The sequence below is a fragment of the Mytilus trossulus genome, chromosome 11 (assembly GCF_036588685.1).
Source record: "Mytilus trossulus isolate FHL-02 chromosome 11, PNRI_Mtr1.1.1.hap1, whole genome shotgun sequence".
In the NCBI taxonomy this organism is placed as follows: Eukaryota; Metazoa; Mollusca; class Bivalvia; order Mytilida; family Mytilidae; genus Mytilus; species Mytilus trossulus.
This window is the reverse complement of record NC_086383.1, coordinates 4,273,935-4,300,635: the sequence shown is the minus strand read 5'-3', so window position 1 is coordinate 4,300,635 and position 26,701 is coordinate 4,273,935. Positions and strand designations below refer to the sequence as shown.

The following is a 26,701-nucleotide window of genomic DNA, read 5'->3' as shown; positions in this document are numbered from 1 at the left end:
TTAAACTGTAGTATGATATGTATAATCTGTAGACTGTTGAACTATAGTATGAGATGTATGATCTGTAGACTGTTGATCTGTAGTATGATATGTAAGATCTGTAGACTGTTGAACTGTAGTATGAGATGTATGATCTGTAGTCTTTTGAACTTTAGTATGAGATGTATGAACTGTAGACTGTTGAACTAAAGTATGAGATGTATAAACTGTAAACTGTTGAACTGTAGTATGATATGTATGAACTGTAGACTGTTGAACTGTGGTATAAGATGTATGAATCGTAGACTGTTGAGTTGTAGTATGAGATGTATGAATCGTACACTGTTGAGCTGTAGTATGAGATGTTTGATCTGTAGACTGTTGAACTGTAGTATGATATGTATGAACTGTAGACTGTTGAACTGTAGTATAAGATGTATGAACTGTAGACTATTGAACTGTAGTATAAGATGTATGAACCGTAGACTGTTGAACTGTATTATGAGATGTATGAACTGTAGACTGTTGAACTGTAGTATGAGATGTATGAACTGTAGACTGTTGAACTAAAGTATGAGATGTATGAACTGTAGACTATTGAACTATAGTATGAGATGTATGAACTGTAGACTGTTGAACTAAAGTATGAGATGTATGAACTGTAGACTATTGAACTATAGTATGAGATGTATGAACTGTAGACTGTTCAACTGTAGTATGAGATGTATGAACTGTAGACTATTGAACTATAGTATGAGATGTATGAACCGTAGACTGTTGAACTGTAGTATGAGATGTATGAACTGTATACTGTTGAACTGTAGTATGAGATGTATGAACAGTAGACTGCTGAACTGTAGTATGAGATGTATGAACTGTAGACTGTTGAACTGTAGTATGAGATGTATGAACTGTAGACGGTTGAACTAAAGTATGAGATGTATAAACTGTAGACTATTGAACTATAGTATGAGATGTATGAACTGTGGACTGTTAAACTGTAGTATGAGATGTATGAACTGTAGACTATTGAACTGTAGTATGAGATGTATGAACCGTAGACTGTTGAACTGTAGTATGAAATGTATGAACTGTAGACTGTTGAACTGTAGTATGAGATGTAAGAAATGTAGACTGTTGAACTAAAGTATGAGATGTATGAACTGTAGACTATTGAACTATAGTATGAGATGTATAATCTGTAGACTGTTGAACTGTAGTATGAGATGTAAGAACTGTAGACTATTGAACTATAGTATGAGATGTATGAACTGTAGACTGTTGAACTGTAGTATGAGATGTATGAACTGTAGGATGACATGTATGCTCTGTAGACTATTCAACTTACGTATGAGATGTATGAACTGTAGAATGAGATGTATGCTGTGTAGACTATTGAACTGACGTATGAGATGTATGAACTGTAAACTGTTGAACTGTTGTATGAGATGTATGAACTTTAGAATGAGATGTATGCTGTGTAGACTATTGAACTGACGTATGAGATATATGAATTGTAGACTGTTAAACCATTTGATTAAATGTAAATACCACTATTTCTCATGATGTTGTTACTGAGAGAGAAAACGAAGAAAAGAAATGTCATGATCTTTACAATTAATATAGTTATTCGTGACCGTCACAATACAAGATCACTATTTAACTATGGCGATTAGTTCACGAGTTGTTTTGAATATGCATTAATAAATATAAAGAGTGTACCCGTTGATTCGTATACTTCATATTATCATCCGTTCTTCATTTTAGCAATTCATTAATTAAATAAATATGATATGCGTTAGCTGTATCCGCACTTGAAGTAGTCCCTAACATAAATAAATATTATATTTTAAATATTCGTCATTATGTCTTTATGTTTTAAAAACCGAGATCCAGAAAAACGTTTCCTGCCCGTAAATGCAAACAGTCACTCCTTATAATTGTCACTTTCTAATCCACTTTTCAGTCTAAATTTTGTGATTAACACAAACACAAGATATCTTTAATGATTTTGTTTTTGGAGACTAAATTTGTCATGGAGGTACATGTAAGACTAGTATTTAGCAGCATTGTCGTCTTTGGAAATGGATAAAGCCTAAACATGTATATGCCAGTTAAACTGTTTAAATTGTTATTTGCATAAAACCTAACAGCTTTAATCTATTAAACAATTAGATATATATTAGGTGGCATTTTTCAGAGTAAATGCCAATTGAAACTATCTTCATGCCACTCTAGTTGTTCCATACACACAATACAATGTGGTATGAATGCCAATGAGACATCTGTCCACGCAATGGTTTGATTTATAGACAAAACAGTATAAACGACAACACTGAATGATTTCGAAAATGAACATTCAGAATGTGGCAGGATTAAATATGTTTTCTGTCTTCAAACCATCCCATAAACCTAGTACAGTGGTGTAGCAGCACAGCAAAGGACAGTGATGTAGCAGCACAGCAAAGGACAGTGATGTAGCAGCACAGCAAAGGACAGTGATGTAGCAGCACAGCAAAGGACAGTGATGTAGCAGCACAGCAAAGGACAGTGGTGTAGCAGCACAGCAAAGGACAGTGATGTAGCAGCACAGCAAAGTACAGTGATGTAGAAGCACAGCAAAGGACAGTGATGTAGCAGCACAGCAAAGGACAGTGATGTAGCAGCGCAGCAAAGGACAGTGATGTAGCAGCACAGCAAAGGACAGTGATGTAGCAGCACAGCAAAGGACAGTGATGTAGCAGCACAGCAAAGGACAGTGATGTAGCAGCACAGCAAAGGACAGTGATGTAGCAGCGCAGCAAAGGACAGTGATGTAGCAGCGCAGCAAAGGACAGTGATGTAGCAGCACAGCAAAGGACAGTGATGTAGCAGCGCAGCAAAGGACAGTGATGTAGCAGCACAGCAAAGGACAGTGATGTAGCAGCGCAGCAAAGGACAGTGATGTAGCAGCATAGCAAAGGACAGTGATGTAGCAGCGCAGCAAAGGACAGTGATGTAGCAGCACAGCAAAGGACAGTGATGTAGCAGCACAGCAAAGGAATAACCTATAAAACCAATTAAAGTACTAAACTAAACAGATCTTAAAGCACCTGTAGCTACTGTAAGCTATTTCACTGCCAATAGAAACTTATACAAAACACATATTTTAAAGTCAAATATCAAAACTACAAACTATCAGAAACTAAGAGGTTTAGGTAAATATAACGTCAGGTTTACCCCCCCCCCCCCACCGTTCTCTTTAAAAAATGCCGGTTCTCAATCAGTTGTTTTATCTGTTTCGTTGATTGATAACGTTTGTTTTTATCAGTTTTTATAAACAACCTTTTTGAAACTTCCTTCGAGTTTAGTATTTCTGTTATATAATTTTTTCATCTACAATTTCAAACTCAATATCAAATTCAAGTATTTATTGAATAGACGATTATTACAGTCAGATGGACGCTGATATTGTGCAATGTTTAACAAATTAGGTAACGACAAATTGTAGGACCATAGATGTATATATGCGTATTACAATAACATTTTGTTTGGTTTACATTTGTATATCCTAAAATTAAACTTTATAAACAAAACAACATCATTGTTAAAATTAGAATATGTCATCCTGTTTGAAATGAGTACAGCCAAACTTTCAAACAGGATATTAATATATATGAAAGAAATAAGTAAATGTTTAAGTAGTGTGTGGTATTCATATCCTTGATTTAATCATTTACCAGTTATGCTTGAATTACGTTCATTAAATCTAAATAGTTATCAAAGGTACCAGTATAATAATTTAGTACACTATACTCGCGTTTCGTCTACATAAGACTCATCCGTGACGCGCATATCAACATATTTATAATGCCAAACAAGTACAAAGTTGAAAAGCATTGAGGATCCAAAATTCCAAAACTTGTGCCAAATACGGCCAAGGTAAAAGAGGGACGAAAGCTACCAAAGGGACAATCAAACTCATAAATCTAAAACAAACTGACAACGCCATGGCAAAAAATGAAAAAGACAAACAAAAAAACAATAGTACACATGACACAACATAGAAAACTAAAGAATAAACAACACGAACCCCACCAAAAACTAGGGGTGATCTCAGGTGCTCCGGAAGGGTAATCAGATCCTGCTCTACATGTGGCACCCGTCGTGTTGCTTATCTGATTACAAATCCGGTAAATAGTCTAATTCGGTAGGTCACATTCATGAAAGGGAAGGGGATTGTAGTTACGACGTAAGGAACATATCCGATATCATTTGTGAAACGGTTATACTATAACGGTCAACCATCTCGTGATGGCGTCCGTAAAATTTACGAAGGGATGTAATCTGTGCCTACGATCAGAAAATCCTTAGTTTTTCGAAAAAATCAAAGTTTTTTTAAATAGGAAATTTATCAAAATTAACAGCCTTATTTATGCACAAAAAATGAACTTATACATGAAACATAAACAAACGAGAACCACTGAATTACAGGCTCCTGACTTGGGACAGGCACACACATACATAATATGGCGGGGTTAAACATGTTAGCGGGACCCCAACCCTCCCCTTAACTGGGACAGTGGTATAACAGTACAACATAAGAACAAATTATAAAAATCAGTTGAAAATGGACTTACCACATGAAACAGAAATATCAACATCTATGAAAAGACAGCTTTGATGTTGATATTTGGCTGTTGTCAAGTAGTTTCATTTGGTGAATATCATCAATACATTTTGTGAATTTCTGATCCTTTAACGAACAAAATAACCATCAAAATAACAGTAGGTGTTGTCAATTTTATCATTTTGAATTTAGACAGAACTTCACTGCATTGCCATACACTTTTCATTACAGTACAGTACAGTAATACATCTGATATCAAAAAGGGCGCAATTGGTGCCCATATGAATACCTACAATGTGTTTTAAAAATATATTCCCGAAACGTACATAAATGTTGTCGAGGAGAAAACTGACAGCTTTCATCATCTCGTTACTTTTTATATCGAGCATATTAACCTTTTCATTGGAGGAGTGAAGACGACTTTATCCATTCGTAAATGTTACGGACACCATCACGAGTTGATTAACCGTTATGAAATAACCGTTTCACAGATGATATCAGAAATTCTATCATTACCATAATCAGCCTGAATATGCATGCTTCATGTAATGTACATCATGTACATCATCATCCCTTCATTTCTATAAATAGTAAAGTAAATGTAACTTGTTCTTACATTCAAATACAGCTGACAATCGCACACAAATCTGCAAAGCAAAGCATGGAGTATATGCTAATACAAATGAACACGGAACACTTAAGCCCAGCGATACTTTTGTATATACGTACATTACTGTAGCCATCAAATAAAGAAATCAGGTACACTTAAAAAAAATCGGGACCAAATTGTTGCTCATTTCTTTTAAACTTTTGAATTAATTTTGTTTCAGATTGCTTTGCTACTATTTTTAGTGATACCATTGACATCAAATGCAACTATAAAGGATAAGATGATTGTACCAGGACATTTTAAGTGGATAACAAAAGCGGTTTCGAGTAAAAACCTTATGTGTCCTCTTACTTGTAAGACAACGACTGTACAATTCAGACCATTTGGTGGTTCTCCTATTATCCAATGTTGTACAGACCGATCACTTCCCATTTGGAAGATCGGTAAATTTAGAAGTTCAATCTGTAATCTCAATCTCAATGACAATGGTAAAACTAGACATTGCTCTAAGAAAACAACATTCTATAAGTTAATTTTCAAAAATACAAACTCCACATCTATTCCAAATGGTTTTATGTATTATAATGAGACCGTTGAAATAGATTTTAGCAACAATGAAATTGAAAATATAACAGGATCAGATTTTGAATGCTTTCCTATTCTCGATACTTTGGATTTGTCACGTAATAAAATTTCACAATTGGAGAATATAACATTCTTCAAACTACAGAATTTAAGAAAATTAGATTTATCATATAATGTCATACAGTATATAGAACCGAGAACATTTAGTTACCGACCCGGTTCGCTCCTGATTATCAATCTTCGTGGAAACATACTGAAAAGTATTGACGTTACAAATCTATACTTAGGTTACTGGTTTTCTGAAATTGATGTCGCCAGGAATAAAATTTCGAAAATTACAAATCAACCACAGTGGAAGAGTCCAAAATTAATAGGTGGCGGAAGCATAGATTTTATGAATAATAATTTTTCACACTTACCGTATATTAAAAATACAGGAATAACAAGTAAAACAATCTTAAGTGTATCATTCAGATATAGCCTCTATTTGGGAGGCAACCCTTGGTTTTGTGATTGCAAGTTTGCTTGGTTTATTCCGTCATTAAAATTAGCCAGCAAACATTTTAACGTAGGAAGTGACTGGGAATGCAAATATCCAATCAGTCTTAGGGGAGTATTGGCTGTTAATGTACCAGATGACCTTTTTGTATGCAATATATCAGTAGAACAAAAATGCCCACTAAGCTGTAACTGTTTTGAACAACCTTCCAGAAAACGTGTTGTTGTGAATTGTAGTCGTAGTACAAAGTACAAAATTCCAAGTGCATTCCCTCAGGATAATTTAGATATTGATCTTAGTCATAACTTTATAACGATTGTCGAAAAGAGAGCATATTTGAATCGCACAGTCGCGATCAATTTATCATTCAATAAAATTAAAGTTTTAGATCCTCTCGTCTATGGAATTGAAACACTAAAACTTATCAACGTCGAAAACAATCAAATAATAGATCTGCATAGAAATGTACAGTATATGAAAAATGGACGAACAATTGTCATAGGCAACATTACAATTGAGTGTTCCTGTAGAAAGAAATGGATTGCAAATTGGTTGGAATATCAGAACAGGTTACTAGTAAGACATGATCGGATCGTATGTCGACAGAGGAATGATGAGTTAATAACATTATATATGATCAATAACTGTAGTTTTCGAAAGAAGTATTTAGCCTACGAGCAGTATCTAATTGTGGGTTTATTTTTAATTGTACTTATAGCTACATTAACTCGACTTTTTTTCAAATACGAAATATACTTATTTTAAGGAAATGCAGACATAGATTTAAGTTAAATGTTATCAACCCTGTCGAGCAGTCGTCTACGTTTGATATTTATATTTCATTCAGTGAAGACAAAGAAGACATCAGTAAATGGGTGATAGGTGTTTTAACGACACATTTAGAAACACGTGGTTTTAAAATTTGTTTACCGCCTAGAGATTTTGATTTGGGTGGAGTCCATGTTGATCAAATAATGACTCACACCGCCAGCTCAAAAAAATATGTAGTTGTGTTGAGTGATGATTATTTGAAAACTCAATATCAAGTTATTGAATGGCGCCATATCTGGAACAATTACAAACGTAACATTAACAGTAACATTTTAGTCATTAATTATGACATGTTACACAGTAAAAACATCAAAGATCAGATATTAAAAGCTTTTCTGAGACTTCATTTTTCAATTGACTTTAGTAACTTTGATAAAAAATTATTGACGAAAATAGAAAACGAACTTAGAGTCAAAGCTCCGTGTTAAAGGCCGTACCTTGACATATAATGGTTTTCTTTTATAAATTGTTAATTGGATGGAGAGTTGTCTTATTGACACTCATACCACATCTTTATATATCTATTTGGTGTAAGAGATGAAATGTTGTTATATCTTTAACATTTGCAATAAATGTAGCATTTTTATTGCCTGAATTATGTTATGAATAGAAAGTGGTTTTTTGTTAACGCTAATGAGACAGTTGTTTTTGTTGATTTTTTTTTCATTTTCAATTGTTTATTTTGTTTTTTACATTTATTTTGTTTTATTTTTTATAGTCGATATGATTTAAATGCTGTGTTTTTTTTTTCATTTTCAATTGTTTATCTTTTTTACGTTTTGGTTTTTTATTTTTTTTAATAGATTTGATTTACTTTTATCACTAAAGACCGAACAGTAACCTAAAACTGTTTTTGATCAACTTTATTTGTTACATAGTAAATAGTTATCTCATTGACAATATCATCAGATTTTTTATAGACAGATTAGGAACTTTCTTATATGATCTACCGAATGAGACTTTCAACTGAGTTTTTACTAACATAAGCAACACGACGTATCCCACTTGTGGACACAGGTTCTGTTTCCCCTTCAAAAGCACATAAGATCAATCATAGTGTTTAGAAAGTTTCATGTTGCTTAGTCTTTGTTTTTTATGTAATATTTTTTTGTACTGTTCTTTGTCTGTTTGCCGTTTTCTTCTTTAGCCTTGGAGTTGGCAGGGTTTTTTTACTTTGTAGTTTTAAGGTCTCTTTGGTATAAAAGAAGGACGAAAGATACCAGAAGGACAGTCAAACTCATAAATCGAAAATAAACTGACAACGCCATGGCTAAAAATGTAAAAGACAAACAGACAAACAATAGTACACATGACACAACATAGAAAAATACAGAATAAGCAACACGAACCCCATCAAAAACAATGTGTGATCTCGGGTGATCTGGAAGGGTAAGCAGATCCTGCTCCACATGTGGCATCCTTCGCCTGTTGTTAAGCCTGCAGAGACTATTCTGAGATCTCCAAATATTGTATAACTAAGCTGATTTTAAATGATTGTTAAATAATCACAAAAACCGATGATATTAACAAATATCACCGTAAGACCTTTAACAATAAAAACTTAACGTATAGTAAGATATAAAAGTTATCAATTTGACATAAGTAACATCACAAAAATACTGATCTCCGAGGATAATTCAAAACGGAATGTTGCTTTTCAAATGGTAAAATCAAAAGCTCAAACACATCGAACGAATGTAAAACAACTCTCATATTCCTGACTTGGTACAGGCACTTTTTATGTAGAAAATGGGGGTTCGAACCTGGTGTTATTGCTAGCTTAACCTTTCACTTGTATGATAGTCGTATCAAATTCAATTATATTGACAACGATGCGTGAAAAAAAAATATTTGTGTAAAAATGTCGAAAACAGAGGTACACTATTGTGTTATAATCTTATTCTCTATAAGACCAAACTTTTTAACAAAAGTGTTTGCTTTACAGTCGAATTTGATACGACTGCCATACAAGTGAGAGATTTAGATAGCTATCAAACCAGGTTCGACCCACCAGTGTCTACATAATAAAATGCCTGTAGCAAGTCAGGAATATGACAGTTGTTGTCCACTCGTTTTATGGGTTGTCTATTCTATTGATTTTGCCATTTGAAGAGGGACTTTTAGTTTTGAATTTTCCTCGGAGTTCAGCACTTTTGTGATTTTACTATTTACTAAAAACTGTTGAATATATACATTGTTAAACATTTTGTGTAAATACAAATAATGTGTAACGCGATACTTGAGCGAACACGTGATTGTACTCGGAAATCAGAACTTATCACAAAATGAAATGAAATGAAATGTTACAAGATTCAGCCCAATATTAATTATTGTAATGTCCTGAACCAAATAAGGAAATGGAAATTGTTATCTTATAGTTCGTTTATGTGTGTTGTGCATTGTCGTTTGGTTTTTGTTTGCAAATTAGCGTTTCTAATGTTTCGTTGTATTCCTCTTATATTTGATGTGCTTCCCTAATTTTTAGTTTGTAACCTGGATTTATTTTCTCTTGGACGGTTTATGACTTTTGGTCAGCTGTATACTAATGTTGACTTTATTTATAAGAATTACATTGTGTTACACTTTTATCTCACGAAACAAACAGTTTGTTGTCTCACTGAAAATCATACCACATCTTCTGTTTTAGTACGAATTAAACTCCATCTGTCACTCACTCAGATTTTAGCTGTAATAAGCTTAACATGACAGATTTTTTACAAGCCTTTTTTCTAATGCAGTGTACAGTTGTTTTTTCAATTTTATTTTACATATTTTTCATTATAAGAAATTTTATTTTGTTCACGTCTTTGAATTGTAGACTGTTGACTAGTTGTTCAACATGGTAATTACCAATATACATTATGGTTTGGTTGCTGAAAGAAAATAATACGAAATAAAAATGTGAATGTTCTTTTTAAAGGGTATTGTTATTTGTATCAATCAAAGGTTTTTATCAATTAATATTATGCATAGCTATAGGCCTTTAATAACAAAAAAAAATAATAAAAATGATAATATTAGTTCACTCTTGTGTGTGTCATTTGATTTGAAACGGACCACTGGTATACACAAATGACATTGATTTCGGCTTGGTATTCATAGTAAAAGCTTTTCCAAAATTAATGGTATGGATAGGGAAGGAAGGCACTTTTATTCAAATTTGATGGGTGGTTGTTATTTAAGAAAGATTGCTTGAACATTTAAATGAACTATCCTATTTAAAATGTATGCATGGGGGTCAAAAATAAAGTGCCTTCCTTCTACCCCCTATTACATTTAATTTTGGAACAGACCTTAGTGTATTGACTTGATGTGTTATGGAAATAATGACATTAACATCATAACAAAACATATTTATTCATATTTTAAAATGCGCAACATTTGTGTAGTAATTAATGTTTTGTCAAAGTATTTATATACATTGGTGAGGACAAATGTGAAAATGTGTAGGCCTCATGTTTGTTGTGGGGTTCTTTGTTTTAGAGGCGTTGGCTTCAAATCGTTTTTTTTAACAGATAACATGACTTTATCTGTATCATTTATTTTATACTAAATCGAAAATATAAAGTATAACGGTTTATATGTACACATGATACAGTAACACAATGAAGCAGTCACCAAAGGATTAAATCAAAGACTGAGTGTTTTTCATGACAGACACTATTTCAGATTCATCATCAAATTATTTTCAATTTCAAGTTTCTTTTCGTACAAAAATGCACGAATTTGTAAGACAGTATCATATCATGATGTTGTTGTTGTTGTTGTATGGCTACTTACCACTACAAATAGAATAGTCACAAATTGGACAGAAATCCATGTCATATGACTGGCAATCTGCTGGACATGTGGCACCATCATACGGGGGACAGCCTAATGAAATTAAAAAAAAACGTATATTCGTTAGAGGTATAAATGACAGTTTCCTATTGTAACATGAATGCTGTTAATTTCATTTAATGTTATGAACTCTAGCTGTTCTATATTAAATGAGTGAGAGAAAAAAGACCTAAAGTCTCGTGAGGTGTTGTCAGTCATACCACATCTTTGTTTTCTTGTTAAAGAACTTTTCAGCATTTGATTAGTAAATATGTATTTATAATTTTGATTTGCATTTCAAGTAGTGTTCTTGTCTTTCATTTTAAAGTTCATCCTTTGAAATGTAATACAAATTTCACAGTCATAAAGTCTGCAGACCTTAATTATGAAAATGATGGTGAGATCAAAAATATAAAAAAAACGCGAAGCCGAATGTTGCACAGGGTATTTAATTATACCAGCCGTTCAGTCGATAAGTGTGACGATTATAAAAATTGTGAAGTTATCTTCGATAAAATCTCTTTATGTTTGGAATTTTTCAAAGTATGGAAGAACCTCCGTAGCAAAAGATTAAAAGGTATGGTGTTTGTTTTTTTGCTTTAGCCGGCATGCATTTCTGCTGATATGGTATACATCTCTTCCTTTCCAATCAGTCCGATCTATCTTCGTAAAATCAAATCAAGATAGGCAGTGTGAAAGCAACTTCATTTATATGTTTCACCTTATTATTATAACCTTTAATATGAATACTGAAGAGATGTTACATTATCTAAGTATCAGCAAATACGTCTAAGAGATGAAATTGTAACTGATTAATTTTTATTTTAATAATTTATCTTTTATTTTCATAAACAATAGAATGCGTCATTATCTTACATTTTCTAAATTTTGTGCTGTTTTCACACTTCTTAAGCGGTGTGAGATGATATTTCTCCTCACAAGTGAAAAATTGTGGCGCTAAATTTTCTTGGTTTCTTCTGTTATAGCCTATTGTGGCGTCACGAAAAAAGGCGACCATGATTGATGATGTCGCATAAAAATTACACAACTGTCTTCAAATCTTTGATAAGGAAGGGTAAAAATCATAAGAGAAACAGATTCTACCACTATATTTCGTGTATTACAGTATTTCTCCACTCTCAACAGATAAACTTTTAAATATTCAAAAAGCTCGGCAAAGTTCGCACTTTAAATATTAAAACTTAACTGTCTCAGGTGGAGAACTATCGTAACACACCTGTTGCAGTTGTGGAATCTATATTTTAATTTATCCATGTGTTTGATGCATGATATTGTTACTATCAGTTAATTTTGACAAAAAGTGTCTTTCGGTATCTTATTTAAATATTTCCAAACAAATATTTCAGATCCTCATTTGAATACTGACCTGGCGTTGTTGTTTTGAGGATAATGATTGCCATCGGTGTTGTAACTTTATTTTTGACTACTGTGTCAGTATTTGTAACAACTGTAGGTGGCGTTGGTCCGGCGGTATTTCCAAGCATTGTTGGTGGTGTCGGTCCAGCAGTACTTCCTGGCATTGTAGGTGGCGTAGGTCCAGCACGTGTTGTTTGAGCATGCGTAGTTGGAGGTATCGTTGGAGGAGTTGGTCCTGGACGATGTGTTTTCACCATTTTATGTGTTGTAGATGGCGCCTTGGTCGTTGGTGGGATGGTTGGAGGTGTTGGTCTAGGTCGGTGAGTTCTATTAATTTTATGTGCTGTAGATGGCGCTTTGGTCGTTGGTGGGATGGTTGGAGGTGTTGGACCGGGACGGTGTGTTCTATGAATTTTATGAACGGCTGTTGTTGGTTTTGGTGTTGTGCTTGTAGGCTTGTTGGTCGTTGGTTTCGGTCTCTGAGTTGTTATTATTTTCTGTACAGGATTGGTCCTGTGGATATGATGATGATGGGGTGTAGGTGTTGGTTTGTGGGTCGTTGTCGGTTTTTGTGTAGTCGTAAGTTTTTGGGTCGTTGTCGGTTTTGTTGTAGTTGTAGGCTTTTGGGTCGTTGTCGGTTTTGGTGTAGTTGTGGGCTTTTGTGTTGTAGTCGGTTTCTTTGTAGTTGTGGGTCTTTGGGTTGTAGTCGGTTTCGGTGTAGTCATACGTTTAGTAGTATGCATTTTAACAGCTGATGTTGACGCATGAGCACTGCTTGATAATTGTTTGTTTGAATTGTTACTATTATTAGCTGTATTTGAACTTTGGTTGGTATTTTGATTAGATGTACTATTCTTTGAAGCTGCATTTTGATTTGCTATATTTGAATTAGAATTTACGTTCTGTGCGGTTTGTTTGTTGTTATTTGACATTTGATTTGCTGTATTGCTGGTATTTGTATTCGTTGCCGCAGAGTTTTTGTTGAAAGAGTTTGCTGAATTCGCAGTATTTGTGTTAGAAGAAGAATTGCTTGTATTTGTACTGTTCTTGCCAGAACTGCTGTTTCTTTGGTCGCCTGAATTGGAATTTTTATTTTTGGCTCCACTATTGTTCGTGCTTGATTGCAAAGCATTGTTGCTACTACCGGAATTATTAGCTGACGAATTGAGTTTACCAGAGTTATTATCATTAGACTGTGTAGAACTGTTGCTTCTATTTGAGTTATTACTAGAAGAGGTCTGTTTTCCATTGTTATTCAGACTGTTGTTGGTAGTACTACTGTGTGTTTCAGTGTGTGTACTAGTATGTGAACTGGTATTGTTTCCTCCCTTTCCACCATGACCATTCGTGCCATTAGTAGTTGTACTGCTGCTAGTAGAACTACTACTGCTGCTGCTGCTGCTTGAACTACTGCTTGAACTACTTGAACTAGATGAATGTTTACCTCCATGACCCCCTGCGCCACCGGTATGTGTTTCTGTGTGTGTATTACTTGTATGAGACTCCGTATGAATGGTACCCCCATTAGACCCATTAGTATTTCCTTTAGTGCCATTATGACCACTGGTTCCATTGTTATTAGTAGTATTACTTGTTTGACTACCATTTTGGTCGGTATTAGTTACAGTGTGTGTACTGTTGTTTCCATTACTCCCATTGCCGCCGGTGTGTTTCCCACCGTTAGTATGGGTTTCAGTATGTGAACTGCTGGTATGTGTCTCAGTATGACTCGTTGTTCCATTGTTTCCATTACCATTTTTATATCCGGAAGTTCCGCCATTATTCGAGGATGAACTGGGAAACTAAGATTCTCAGAATCTGGTTGATTGAGAATATGAATTCCCATTGCCAACAAGCCTGCCAGAACAAGTGTTAGAAGATGAATTATTTTTGTTGTTTCCTGTTGTCGTCGACAGTATTTCATACACGGTCGTCGTCGCCAATGTTGTTATCTCTGTCGTTGTCGGCACAACTGTGTCAGCCGTCGTTGGTAATTTTGTTGTATGTGCAATTCTCGTCGTTTCTATACACATAACAAAACTAATAAATATAATATCAGAGACATATAATGCTCTCTCTTGTGCTATTATTATAACCATTTATAAAACTGAATTCTCAATTATTTATTCGGTTATCTATCTTTGCATACGTAAATATCTTTGTCATGCTTGTGATCTTACTTTTCATTGATAAGCTCCTGTTTTAACGAATGTTTATCTTTATGTTCATTGTTTCTTTTCACTTTCTATTCTCTAATTTAAGTGTCTTTTTTTTTGGTGTTTTGTCAATTAAAACTAATATGCCAGCTATGCTGGCACTTATGGTAGAAGCATCGTTTTGGGACAAAGAACGATAACTCTTGCTAGACGACCCATCTGTAAAGTTTCGTCACTCTCGTTAAATCTGGTACGATTAATTTTTTTTAATGGCTGCCAAAATTCTCGTTTCAGCGCGATCTTGAAAAAACGGGACAGATCGGAATAATTTCGATGTTATCTACGTCATGAATTTTTATTTGTTTGCAAAAACAAGAATTCCGAAATTTTGGTAACTTTTGTAGTTTATTTAAATTTTATCGTACCACGGAAATTACCGAAGTTAGGACAACAACATCTGACGCTGTTTCGTCTGCTACAACATTCCATTATCAGTGAGGTCAAAACAAATCACCTAAATAATAACAGGTACTGCATTTAAAAGTCACAAAATCATAGTAAACGATAACATATTTAGTGTAAAAGTTCCGTCCAGTCATGGGAACACAGCAAAAAACTCTGCAAGTAATACATTTTGGACTTTTTTTATAATGGCCATGCGGCATGCGGGGTAGACTCCAGTGAACCGGTTGTGGTTGACCATGACTACTTATGTCCACCTGCCACATAATTCCCCATACCAAAGAACAGTGATAATGACGTTGGTTATACTGTTGATCACGGTAAGTCATGAAACCCACAGACTAATTCAAAACTAATGATTACCAGACACCGCCCCCCCCCCCCCCCCCCCCATAATTCACAATATGTCTGTCTGGTTTTTTTTAAGTTGGTTAAAAAACTAACAATAAATGTGCAATTTGGGTACTCTCATTAGCAACTTCACAGCTACAAATTTATTTTCATAACTTCCTTTGGCAAACTCTCAACAAATCTTTTCACTGATTATTTCACATAGATCCCTTTAATAGATACAGTCCCAGGAGATGGAAACTGTTTTGTTTTCTCTTTCTAAGTTCAATCATAAAGGGAGACTTGGAGACTTGAGTCTGAGTAGTACCTTTAAGTACAAACTATATATTGTATGCTCTCATATTGTCCAAAATTGGATTTATGGGAAGATGGGAGTTAATTTCATCATATAACCCATGGTAATACCATGACTTTGATAGGTATATACATGTACAGGGCATACATTACTTTGGAGATTATCATATGTGTGGGCTACATCCTTAAACATTCAAGCTGCAACAGTCACCTGTATATTTTATGCATCAGTTTAAACCTGATCAAAAAACATTTTCACTCTACCAAGTACAGATGGGTGCACTCCTAACCTGTACAGCAAGTTAACTTGATAACCAGTCATTTGGACTGGTTAAAGTTAACCTGTGACCGAATATAGGACTGCTCTGACCAGTCCTAGGACTAAACTCTAGTTAACTTGAAAAGCGGACTTGGTCCTAGGACTGTTTTTATGTCTGCCAAAAAGTTAACTTGGAAACAGGTCCGCTATTGATATAAGTTAACTTCGAACCAGTCCTGTCATAAAGTTAACATAAGTTAACTTCGGAACCAGTCCTGTCATAAAGTTAACATACATTAACTTGGAAACCGGTCCTGCCACAAAGTTAACTTCTGCTTGGACAAATCCGATCAAAACCAGACCTGTTCCCAAGTTAACTTTGACTGGTCTGCTCAACACTAAGTTAACTTGTAACCAGGACCGCTCTTCGTTGATTTAAAAACAAATATTTTTAATATATTTGTTTCGTAGTATAAACATCGAAAATAAAGTAATTTGAAAATTAATACTTCCGTTTTATGAACAGGATTAAATACAAATATTTGAAAATAAGTACGCACAGAACGTAACACAAATTTATCTGTGATCTGACAATCTATATATCATAAAAACTATCTCGGTTACAATGATAACAGGCACTGAATATATATATATATATATATTCCGAGATCAAATTCAATAATATTATATATTTTTGAAAAGAAGTATATTTGGTGTATACGTCCTTGTTAGTTATACATCCTTGAACTATGCAGCCACAATCAGCAATAGTTTAATTCATTTAAATAATGACTACAAATTTTTGTTCGCCAAAATTAAGGGTTCAAGCATGTCCTCTTTTTACTCAAAATACTGATACGTAACAAAATTTCAGTAGTTTTGATGCCTCCAGTTGACTTGTATAACAAAATTATTTGACCGCATCCACCAAAACTGACCATATATGCACTTTAATTTGTAAATCTATATACCCGCATAGTAAATCAGCCATATTTTTTATGTCAGGATTCAATGTATAATACAATCATGACAATGGACAGCAAAATTGCAATATAATAACAAAAACTTTTGGTTCGCTTAAATTTAAGATACCAGCATGTCCTCATTTTATTAAAAATATTGATACGTAACAAAATTTCAGTAGTTTTGATACCTCCACCTGACTTGTACAACAAAATTATTTGACCGCATTACCAAAACTGACAATATGTGAACTTTAAATTGTAAATCTATATACCAACATAGTAAATCAGCCTTATTTTTAATGTCAGGATTCAATGTATAGTACAATCATGACAATGGACAGCAATATTGCAATATAATAACAACAAATTTTTGTTCGCCTAAATTAAGGGTGCTAGCATGTCCCCTTTTTACTTATAATACTGATACGTAACAAAATTTCAGTAGTTTTGATGCCTCCAGTTGACTTGTATAACAAAATTATTTGATCGCATCCACCAAAACTGACCATATATGCACTTTAATTTGTAAATCTATATACCTGCATAGTAAATCAGCCATATTTTTTATGTCAGGATTCAATGTATAATACAATCATGACAATGGACAGCAAAATTGCAATATAATAACAAAAACTTTTGATTCGCATAAATTTAAGATACCAGCATGTCCTCATTTTATTAAAAATATTGATACGTAACAAAATTTCAGTAGTTTTGATACCTCTAGCTGACTTGTACAACAAAATAATTTGACCGCATTACCAAAACTGACCATATGTGAACTTTAAATTGTAAATCTATATACCAACATAGTAAATCAGCCTTATTTTTAATGTCAGGATTCAATGTATAATACAATCATGACAATGGACAGCAATATTGCAATATAATAACAACAAATTTTTGTTCCCCTAAATTAAGGGTGTTAGCATGTCCCCTTTTTACTTATAATACTGATACATAACAAAATTTCAGTAGTTTTGATGCCTCCTGTTGACTTGTGCAACAAAATTATTTGACCGCATCCACCAAAACTGACCATATATGCACTTTAATTTGTAAATCTATATACCCGCATAGTAAATCAGCCATATTTTTTATGTCAGGATTCAATGTATAATACAATCATGACAATGGACAGCAATATTGCAATATAATAACAACAATTTTTTGTTCACATCAATTTAGGATAACAGCATGTCCTCATTTTATTCAAAATATTGATACGTAACAAAATTTCAGTACTGTTGATACCTCCAGTTGACTTGTACAACAAAATTATTTGACCGCATCCACCAAAACTGACCATATGTGCACTTTAATTTGTAAATCTATATACCCGCATAGTAAATCAGCCATATTTTTTATGCCAGGATTCAATGTAGAATACAATCATGACAACAGACAGCAAAATTGCAATATAATAACAAAAAATTTTGGTTCCCATAAATTTAGGATACCAGCATGTCCTCATTTTATTCAAAATATTGATACATAACAAAATTTCAGTAGTTTTGATACCTCCAGTTGACTTGTACAATAAAATTATTTGACCGCATCCACCAAAACTGACCATATGTGCACTTTAATTTGTAAATCTATATACCCACATAGTTAATCAGCCATATTTTTTATGCCAGAATCAATGTTTAATACAATCATGACAATGGACAGCAATATTGAAATATTATAACAACAAATTTTTGTTCACATCAATTTAGGATACCAGCATGTCCTAATTTTATTCAAAATATTGATACGTAACAAAATTTCAGTAGTTTTGATGCCTCCAACTGACTTGTACAACTAAATTGTTTGACTGCATCCACCAAAACTGACCATATGTGAACTTTAATTTGTAAATCTGTATACCTGCATAGTAAATCAGCCATATTTTTTATGTCAGGATTCAATGTATAATACAATCATGACAACAGACAGCAAAATTGCAATATAATAACAAAAAATTTTGGTTCGCATAAATTTAGGATACCAGCATGTCCTCATTTTATTCAAAATATTGATACGTAACAAAATTTCAGTAGTTTTGATACCTCCAGCTGACTTGTACAACAAAATTATTTGACCACATTACCAAAACTGAACATAACGTGAACTTTAAATTGTAAATCTATATACCTGCATAGTAAATCAGCCATATTTTTTATGTCAGGATTCAATGTATAATACAATCATGACAATGGACAGCAAAATTGCAGTATAATAACAAAAAGTTTTGGTTCGCATAAATTTAGGATACCAGCATGTCCTTATTTTATTCAAAATATTGATACGTAACAAAATTTCAGTAGTTTTGATACCTCCAGCTGACTTGTACAACAAAATTATTTGACCGCATTACCAAAACTGACCATATGTGAACTTTAAATTGTAAATCTATATACCAGGACAGTAAATCAGTCATTTTTTTATGTCCGGATTTAATGTATAATACAATCATGCCAATGGACAGCAATATTGCAATATAATAACAACAAATTTTGGTTCGCATAAATTTAGGATACCAGCATGTCCTCATTTTATTCAAAATATTGATACGTAACAAAATTTCAGTAGTTTTGATACCTCCAGCTGATTTGTACAACAAAATTATTTGACCGCATTACCAAAACTGACCATATGTGAACTTTAAATTGTAAATCTATATACCCGCATAGTAAATCAGCCTTATTTTTTATGTCAGGATTCAATGTATAATACAATCATGACAATGGACAGCAATATTGCAATATAATAACAACAAATTTTTGTTGGCATAAATTTAAGATACCAGCATGTCCTCATTTTATTAAAAATATTGATACGTAACAAAATTTCAGTAGTTTTGATACCTCCAGCTGACTTGTACGACAAAATTATTTGACCGCATTACCAAAACTGACCATATGTGTATTTAATTTGTAAATCTATATACACCATGACGTACCCGCATAGTATTAATCAGCCATATTTTTTATGTCAGGAATTAATGTATAATATAATCATGACAATGGACAGCAATATTGCAATTTAATAGCAACAAATTTTTGTTCGCATAAATTTAGGATACCAGCGTGTCCTCCTTTTATTCAAAATATTGATACGTAACAAAATTTCAGTAGTTTTAATACCTCATGCTGACTTGGAAAACAAAACTAGTTGACCAAAACTGATCATATGTGCACTTTTATTTGCAAATCTTTATACCGGCATACCATTGTAAAGAGCGCCTTAATGTCTCTCCTGGCGCTCCTGTTCACATTTTAGTAGGACCGTAAATGTACACGTAATCAATAATATTGGTAAACTATATAAATGCAAAAAATATTCTGATTAAATTGAGAATGTCAGAACTTCATCTCTTTATTCATTATAACAGTCAGATCATATATAGGAGTTCATGATGGTGTACGTGTAAAACAAACCATTATGCCACATCATCAAAGTACCAACACTGACATGTCTGAATTCATTTGTACTATTTACAATGATTTAATAAAAAAAAAAGTATACGAGGTTCTCTTCTTGGAATCTGTTATGTCGGTTGATTGATTTTGTTTATAGTTAAACGTCAAGTGGCAACTATTTCATTAGAGTGCGAATTGAGTATAATTTTAGGATGTCCCATATAAATATCGGCAATGACAAATCTCTCGTCGAGTCTCGATAAATCCGGTACCACGAATTTGACGAGATTGTTGATAGTTTTACCACACCGTATGCTTACGGACACTGTACAATTTCTGTTAGAATATTCTGCGGGAAATAGAATAGTAAATCCAATGCAAACAAGTTGAATATCAATGAAATATCCATGCAAGTATAAATTTATGCATACAGTAAAATTTAGGAAGGGACAGGTAAACAACGGGGAACGAAGTAACGTAGACTGTACTCAATTGAGGTTGTCACAACGTGGACGGAAAAAGAATACCAGAAGAAGAAGAAGTAGACAATGTTGCCGATATCCCGTGATATAAGAATATTGATCCGATGCGTTGGATAACCTTTCTATCCGCCTTCTAATAAAAAAAACTCTGTGTGATCGTATAGCCATTTTTTATTTATATAAGAATACAAGTATATCAAATAAAAGAGAGCATTTATATAATATCTAGTAGAGTCTAGCGAGTAAATAATAAATGATATCTGTGGAAAAACAATGCGAATGTTGTTTGCATATTTTAATCATGCGGAAAGCTCAAGGCTGATATGAAAACTCTTAAAACGATAATCTGTCATAAGCAGACCTGTCCTCAGGACTGGTCAATAGCAGACTTGTCCACAGGTCTGGTCAAAAGCAGACCTGTCCTCAGGTCTGGTCAGGAGCAGACCTGTCCACAGGTCTGGTCTGAGGCAGACCTGTCCTCAGGACTGGTCAAAAGCAGACTTGTCCACAGGTCTGGTCTGGGGCAGACCTGTCCTCAGGACTGGTCAAAAGCAGACTTGTCCACAGGTCTGGTCTGGAGCAGACTTGTCGATAGGTCTGCAGCAGTCCTAAAAATCAGACCGTAGGTCTGGTCCACCAACGACGAAGTTAACTTGCTTGACTGCTTAAAAATTCTCGAGTTAACTTAGAAAGCAGTCAACAAGTTAACTCTAAGTTAACTTTTGTCAAGGTTAGGACCGCACCCATCTGTACTTTATCACTATATCACTGTCAGGTTCACATTTGAACTTATTTAGCAATACACACTTATGGTTATATAACATTACAGTACCAAAACTGTACTCTGTCTCAGTAACTAAAATTGCACCTATTCAACAAAAAAACCTGGAAATCTTACAAGTTTTCTTTCACCATGTGAAGTTATCTAATTATCATCTTCTTAAAATGAGTAAATTAAATTTGTTACCAGCATCCTTTTCTTCAAAACATAAAGTTTAAACATGGTATAATGTCAAATTTATTGAAATATTTGAAGAAATAAATTAATAAAACAAAATATTTGTTTAATTCCAGTTTTAAGGATTTGAAATAAAATGTAATGATGTATGAAATTTGGGTACTGACCTCATTACAGAATCATGGAATGTTTGGAGGTCAGTTGAAACCCATTTTTCTATGACTCTGGATGAACTCAAAATTAAATTGGTGACCGTGTAACTATATTGTAAACAAGGATATTCTAAAAAATAAGCACAAAATAAACTTTTGTCTGGTTCATAGAAAAAGTTGGTGAAAAAAACTCACAATATAGATGCAATTTGTGTACTTTCATGTTAGCAACTTCACAACAGAACTGCAAATTTATTTTCATGACCAAAACAAACAAAAAAGTACAAACTTAAAGGCAATAAAATGCTTTGCCATGCACAGCCTGATACGACCGCAGATGTATATTGAGCATATAAGGGAGTCGACATCAAAAGATCAATGAAGGATAAAAAACTGAATTCAAATAGTTTGGGGTGGGGGGTTAAACTTGCTGCAAGTTTTGTTTAACCTACATTGATTTTACATATATCCATATGGGTCAATCAATTTTTACCAAATTAAGTTAAGAGAGGGGATGGAGGGTCAGTAAATAAAACTATCTGAATTAAGTTTTTTATCCTACATTAAACTTTTGATGTTGTCCCTAAATAACACAATTTTTTTTGTCAGTTGAAATCAAACATATTTTAATTTTGGATCCTTTAAACTTCAATATGGACTAATTTGAAAACAGGTAGCAGGTAGACCCAAATATTTCTATTCCGCATAAGTCTCTAACTACATATCTCCTTAATTTCATATGATAATAAGTCCTACAAAAATATTGAAAATGTGTACATTTAATTTTTTTTGTAGCTTTGTAGCTTCTCTCATGTGAAAGCAGTACCTTTTTGGTCACTATTTATGTGTTGCGTCTAAATAAGAATTGTAACACTTCATAGTGACCGAACAGGTTAAACAAATACTTCTGAAGAAACCGAAAAAGAAGACAACTTGAAACAGCACCAGCCATGCCAGTATACATGTATGTATGAATAAAAACTCAGATCAGAATAGCATGGACAATACAGGGGCGGATCCAGCATTTTTTTAAAAAGGGGGGTTCCCAACACAGGACAAAGGGGGGAGGGGGGCCCATTCAAATGCATCGATTGGCCAAAAAAGGGGGGTTCTGACCCCTGGAACCCCCCTTTCAATTTCAATACAATATGTTAGTTCTATGTCCTTGTGAATATATCTTGAGGAAAGTTATCAATAAATCTGCAGATAATGCAATTTTATCAAGAGTTTTGTACATTTTCTGTTATAATTTTCATACAATCAGTGAAACATTTAAACAGGCTAAACTGATTTTTTATTGCTGAAAGTGTCAAACAATGACAAGTATTTTATTTACCACTCATGTGTTTTTGTGAGAGAAAAAAATCTTGTGCAATATTTGAAATTAAAGGGAAAGAAGATCCTTTTTGCCTCGCACTGGCGCATGTCAATTGTGAATATATACTTACCAAATATATTTTCTTTATCTTGATACTCACAGAGACATTATCAAGAAGTACATATCATAGGAAAAATACACAAATTACAGATAAAATATTAAAAACACCCTATTTTAAGTGCATCTCCTGCCAAATCAGTATTTGGTGTATCTATATAATTATATACTAGATAAGTATAATCAATGTAAATAAGGTAATTTTTGGAAGAAAATCCCAAAATAAAAAAATAAAATACTCCCAATAATAATGTACCATAACCCCAAAATCAATTCTAATCTTCCTTTTGTGTATTGAACCTCCTAGTGAAATTTCATGGAGATCCATTATCTTATACTCAAGTTATTGTCTAAAACCAAATGTGTCTTCTTGAAAACAACTATGACATGATTAAGCAATAATTACTGGAAAGCAAATTTTTGACATGCTTGTATTTCCCATTTCCATTCTCAATTTTATTTTGCTGTCATATAAGAACTTGAAAAGTAAGCTACATCATAAACATGTATAAACAAAAACAAATATATGCAAGAAAGGACATAAAACCATATTGGGCAGTAGTTTTTTTATTTTTAGTTTTACGAACCCTCCTACCCTAATTTTTGCCAAATAGGAAAAAAAAATAAAAGTAAAAATATTGATTTTTATTTTTTTTTCTCCTCCGACCCAGTGTTTTTCATGCCAAAAAAGTTCATAACTGCATGAAAGAATCTAAATTTATGCTCTTGGTGATTTAGTAAGCTGTTGCACATTGATTTTCAATTCAAACTTTGTCAAGAAAAGAAAAAATAGTTGTTACACCAGTAGAAAATCTCCTGGTGAAATAAAAAAAAAAAAATTTTATATTAACGGTTGGTATTAAAAAAAAAAATCAGCAGCAGCAGTTTTTTTTTTGGTTTTTTTTTCATCCTCCTACCCATTGGTTTTGTCAAAAAATTTCGTAAAACTAAAAATATAATAACTATGGCCTAAAACCGACTCAGAATTTAATAGTACATGATATTTATGTAGAACTCACAAACTTGAGATGATCAGAAATACAAATGGTTTTTATTCGAGTCAGATTTTTATTACCGAAACCCTTCAGCGATATCAATTAAAATTATTTAGTCAAAATTTAACACTAGTATTAAGGTTTATCATAACAGTCAAATTGGCAAATATGACCTTAATAATAATTATCACCTAAAAAAATACTGTGTACAAACTGACATATGTGCGGTTTGGGAAGTTTTTATGTTTTTAGATATATAAAAGTTAAATTTATTTTGCATACCTGATAGATAAAATCATTTTTGGTAAAGATCTGGATTCAAAATATTTTTTTTTGTCCTATGCTTGAACAGATTTTTTATTCATCAATTTTGGAACCAGAATATTTTTTCAGGAAAAATAGCATAACCCCTCATGCCTTTTCAAGTTCTATGTTTGTTCCCTAAACATTTTCCCTCTGAACTTTATTTCAGACATAAACAATACGTTAATGTAGCCTTCGACATTCGTTCTGAACATGCATCAAATATTTGCCACTGGACGTTAAACAACAAACAACCATCAATACATAGGACATTGTCTTAGTATAAAGCTGGCATTTAAGGTAGCGCCTTCCTCATATTATTCTATATATCTAGAATATCGTTTATTTATTCATCGTGCATTATTCTGTTATTGGTTTTTTCCCAGTTTATCAGTCATTAATTCATTTAATTTAATTATTTTTATTTGTCAACTAGGTTTGATAGTTTTATTTTTTTGTTAACTTATTTCGTTGATAAAGTTAGATAACTCTTAAAAAATTTCATCGAATCGCTTCGATCAAAACTAGCCAAAAAATTCTGAGGATGAAACAAACAATTAAGAAAATAAATGTTGTCGATATTTATGTTTGTTACAAAGGAGAAGCAAGTATGTGATATAGCGAATTATAGCTTGGATACAGTTAGTTCCTTGTGCCAGCAATACAAGTAGTAAAGTAGTTAAGTTAAATGAGGACATTTTTGAATCATGATTTCCAGCCCATAATGATTTTAAAATTAACATACATTTTGTATCTGAGATACAACTAGCAGAAACTTATTTTTTGTAATAGTCAGAATCATCGAGGGTCCTAAAACTCATGTCATCTTGACATAAAACTATGGATGGTTAAATGATGCGAAAGGCTGCGTTTCGGTTCATACCTGAGATGAGGAATACACAGGTTTTGTCAGTAGATGAACTTCTGTAGTCACGAGTGTTAAAATAAAGTCCTAAACATGAATAAGTTGATATTCCATTTCATGAACTGCACATTTAAGTTATAGTTTAAAGCATTATCAGTGGCGGATCCAGAAATTTTTATAAGAGAGGGCCCGATTTCGTCACGCCTCAGTGATTCCCTATATAAGCAACCCAATTTTTTCTCAAAGGGGGGGGGACCCCTGCCCCCCTCCCCCTAAATCCGCCTCTGATTATCATAAGTTCTTGTATCGGACAAATGCTGGCAATTGAAGATTTAAGTCATCTCAATATACAGATTGTTTTTACAATTCTTTTCACCTTTTTTCAACAAAAACCGCCATAATTCCGACCCAACAATTTGATGCATGCGCCAATTACTAATCTAGTTGCTTTTGTTGTTAGTTTTCGAATGGACGCACAATACATGTACATCCCTCAAATAAAAGACGTTTTCTCGTATTGTTATCACTCACAGTTTTACATAATTTACAATTAAGAATGAAAGTAAAATACACATTTGATGTTATATATACACGTATCAATGACTATACATGTTTTAGTTCTCAGATGAGTTTTAATTCCCCCAGGGTATCACCAGCCCAGTAATCAGCACTTCTGTATATTTGAATTACTATGGCTTTTCTACCTTAGCAGTATATTACTTTAGCTGTATTTGGCAAAACTTTAAGGAATGTTGGTCCTCAATGCCTTTCAACTTCGTACTGTATTTGCTCTATTTAACTTTTTTGGATTCTTGCGTCACTGATGAGTCTTTTGTGGACGATACTCGCGTCTGGTGTAAATTCAATCCTGGTATACATGATGAGTTTGTTTACAACGTCTGAGTCAGTGACAACTCTACAACAGATTTATCCATCGAATCACCAGCAATGATGGTGATACAAGGCTGTGTACATTATGTTTATATATATATATATATATATATATGTCGTGTACATTTTAATATTTTGTACAGGTTATCATACAAGTAATTACTCATACAAAGTATTTTTACAAGTAATAACCTGTACAAAATAACAACATGTACATAATTAATAAACTTATATTAATAAACATACATATAAACAGTTAGTTTTTGTTTTACTTATTAAAATGACCTAAACTGTACGTTGTTGCGGTCTCTGAAAATCATTCGTTTTCTTTTAATCCCCGATATGAATTATCTTAAGCGATCGATTACGTAAACTGAATAAACGGATAAACAAATTATCCTGGTAAACTTATTGTAA

General features: G+C 33.2%; 1 protein-coding gene across 1 annotated transcript; it reads right to left on the bottom strand.

Annotated features, from left to right (window-relative positions):
* LOC134691591 (putative uncharacterized protein DDB_G0286901) lies at positions 1-23,558 on the bottom strand. The gene is made up of 6 exons (XM_063552157.1): positions 23,487-23,558; positions 12,320-14,111; positions 10,894-10,986; positions 5,550-5,704; positions 5,205-5,235; positions 1-401 (listed from the first exon to the last, which is right to left on the bottom strand). The coding sequence occupies exons 1-6, from the start codon at positions 23,556-23,558 to the stop codon at positions 1-3; spliced, it is 2,544 nt and encodes an 847-aa protein (XP_063408227.1).
* Positions 23,559-26,701: the final 3,143 nt, after the last annotated feature.

What these genes read in the sequence shown, in the direction of transcription:
- LOC134691591 (XM_063552157.1), bottom strand. Translation starts at nt 23,558, where the DNA reads ATGGATCTCCATGAAATTTCACTAGGAGGTTCAATACACAAAAGGAAG. An exon ending in GAATTGATTTTGGGGTTATG is followed by an intron (nt 14,112 to 23,486) that starts GTACATTATTAT and finishes TGAGAATCTTAG; the next exon opens with TTTCCCAGTTCATCCTCGAA. An exon ending in CCTCAAAACAACAACGCCAG is followed by an intron (nt 10,987 to 12,319) that starts GTCAGTATTCAA and finishes TAATTTCATTAG; the next exon opens with GCTGTCCCCCGTATGATGGT.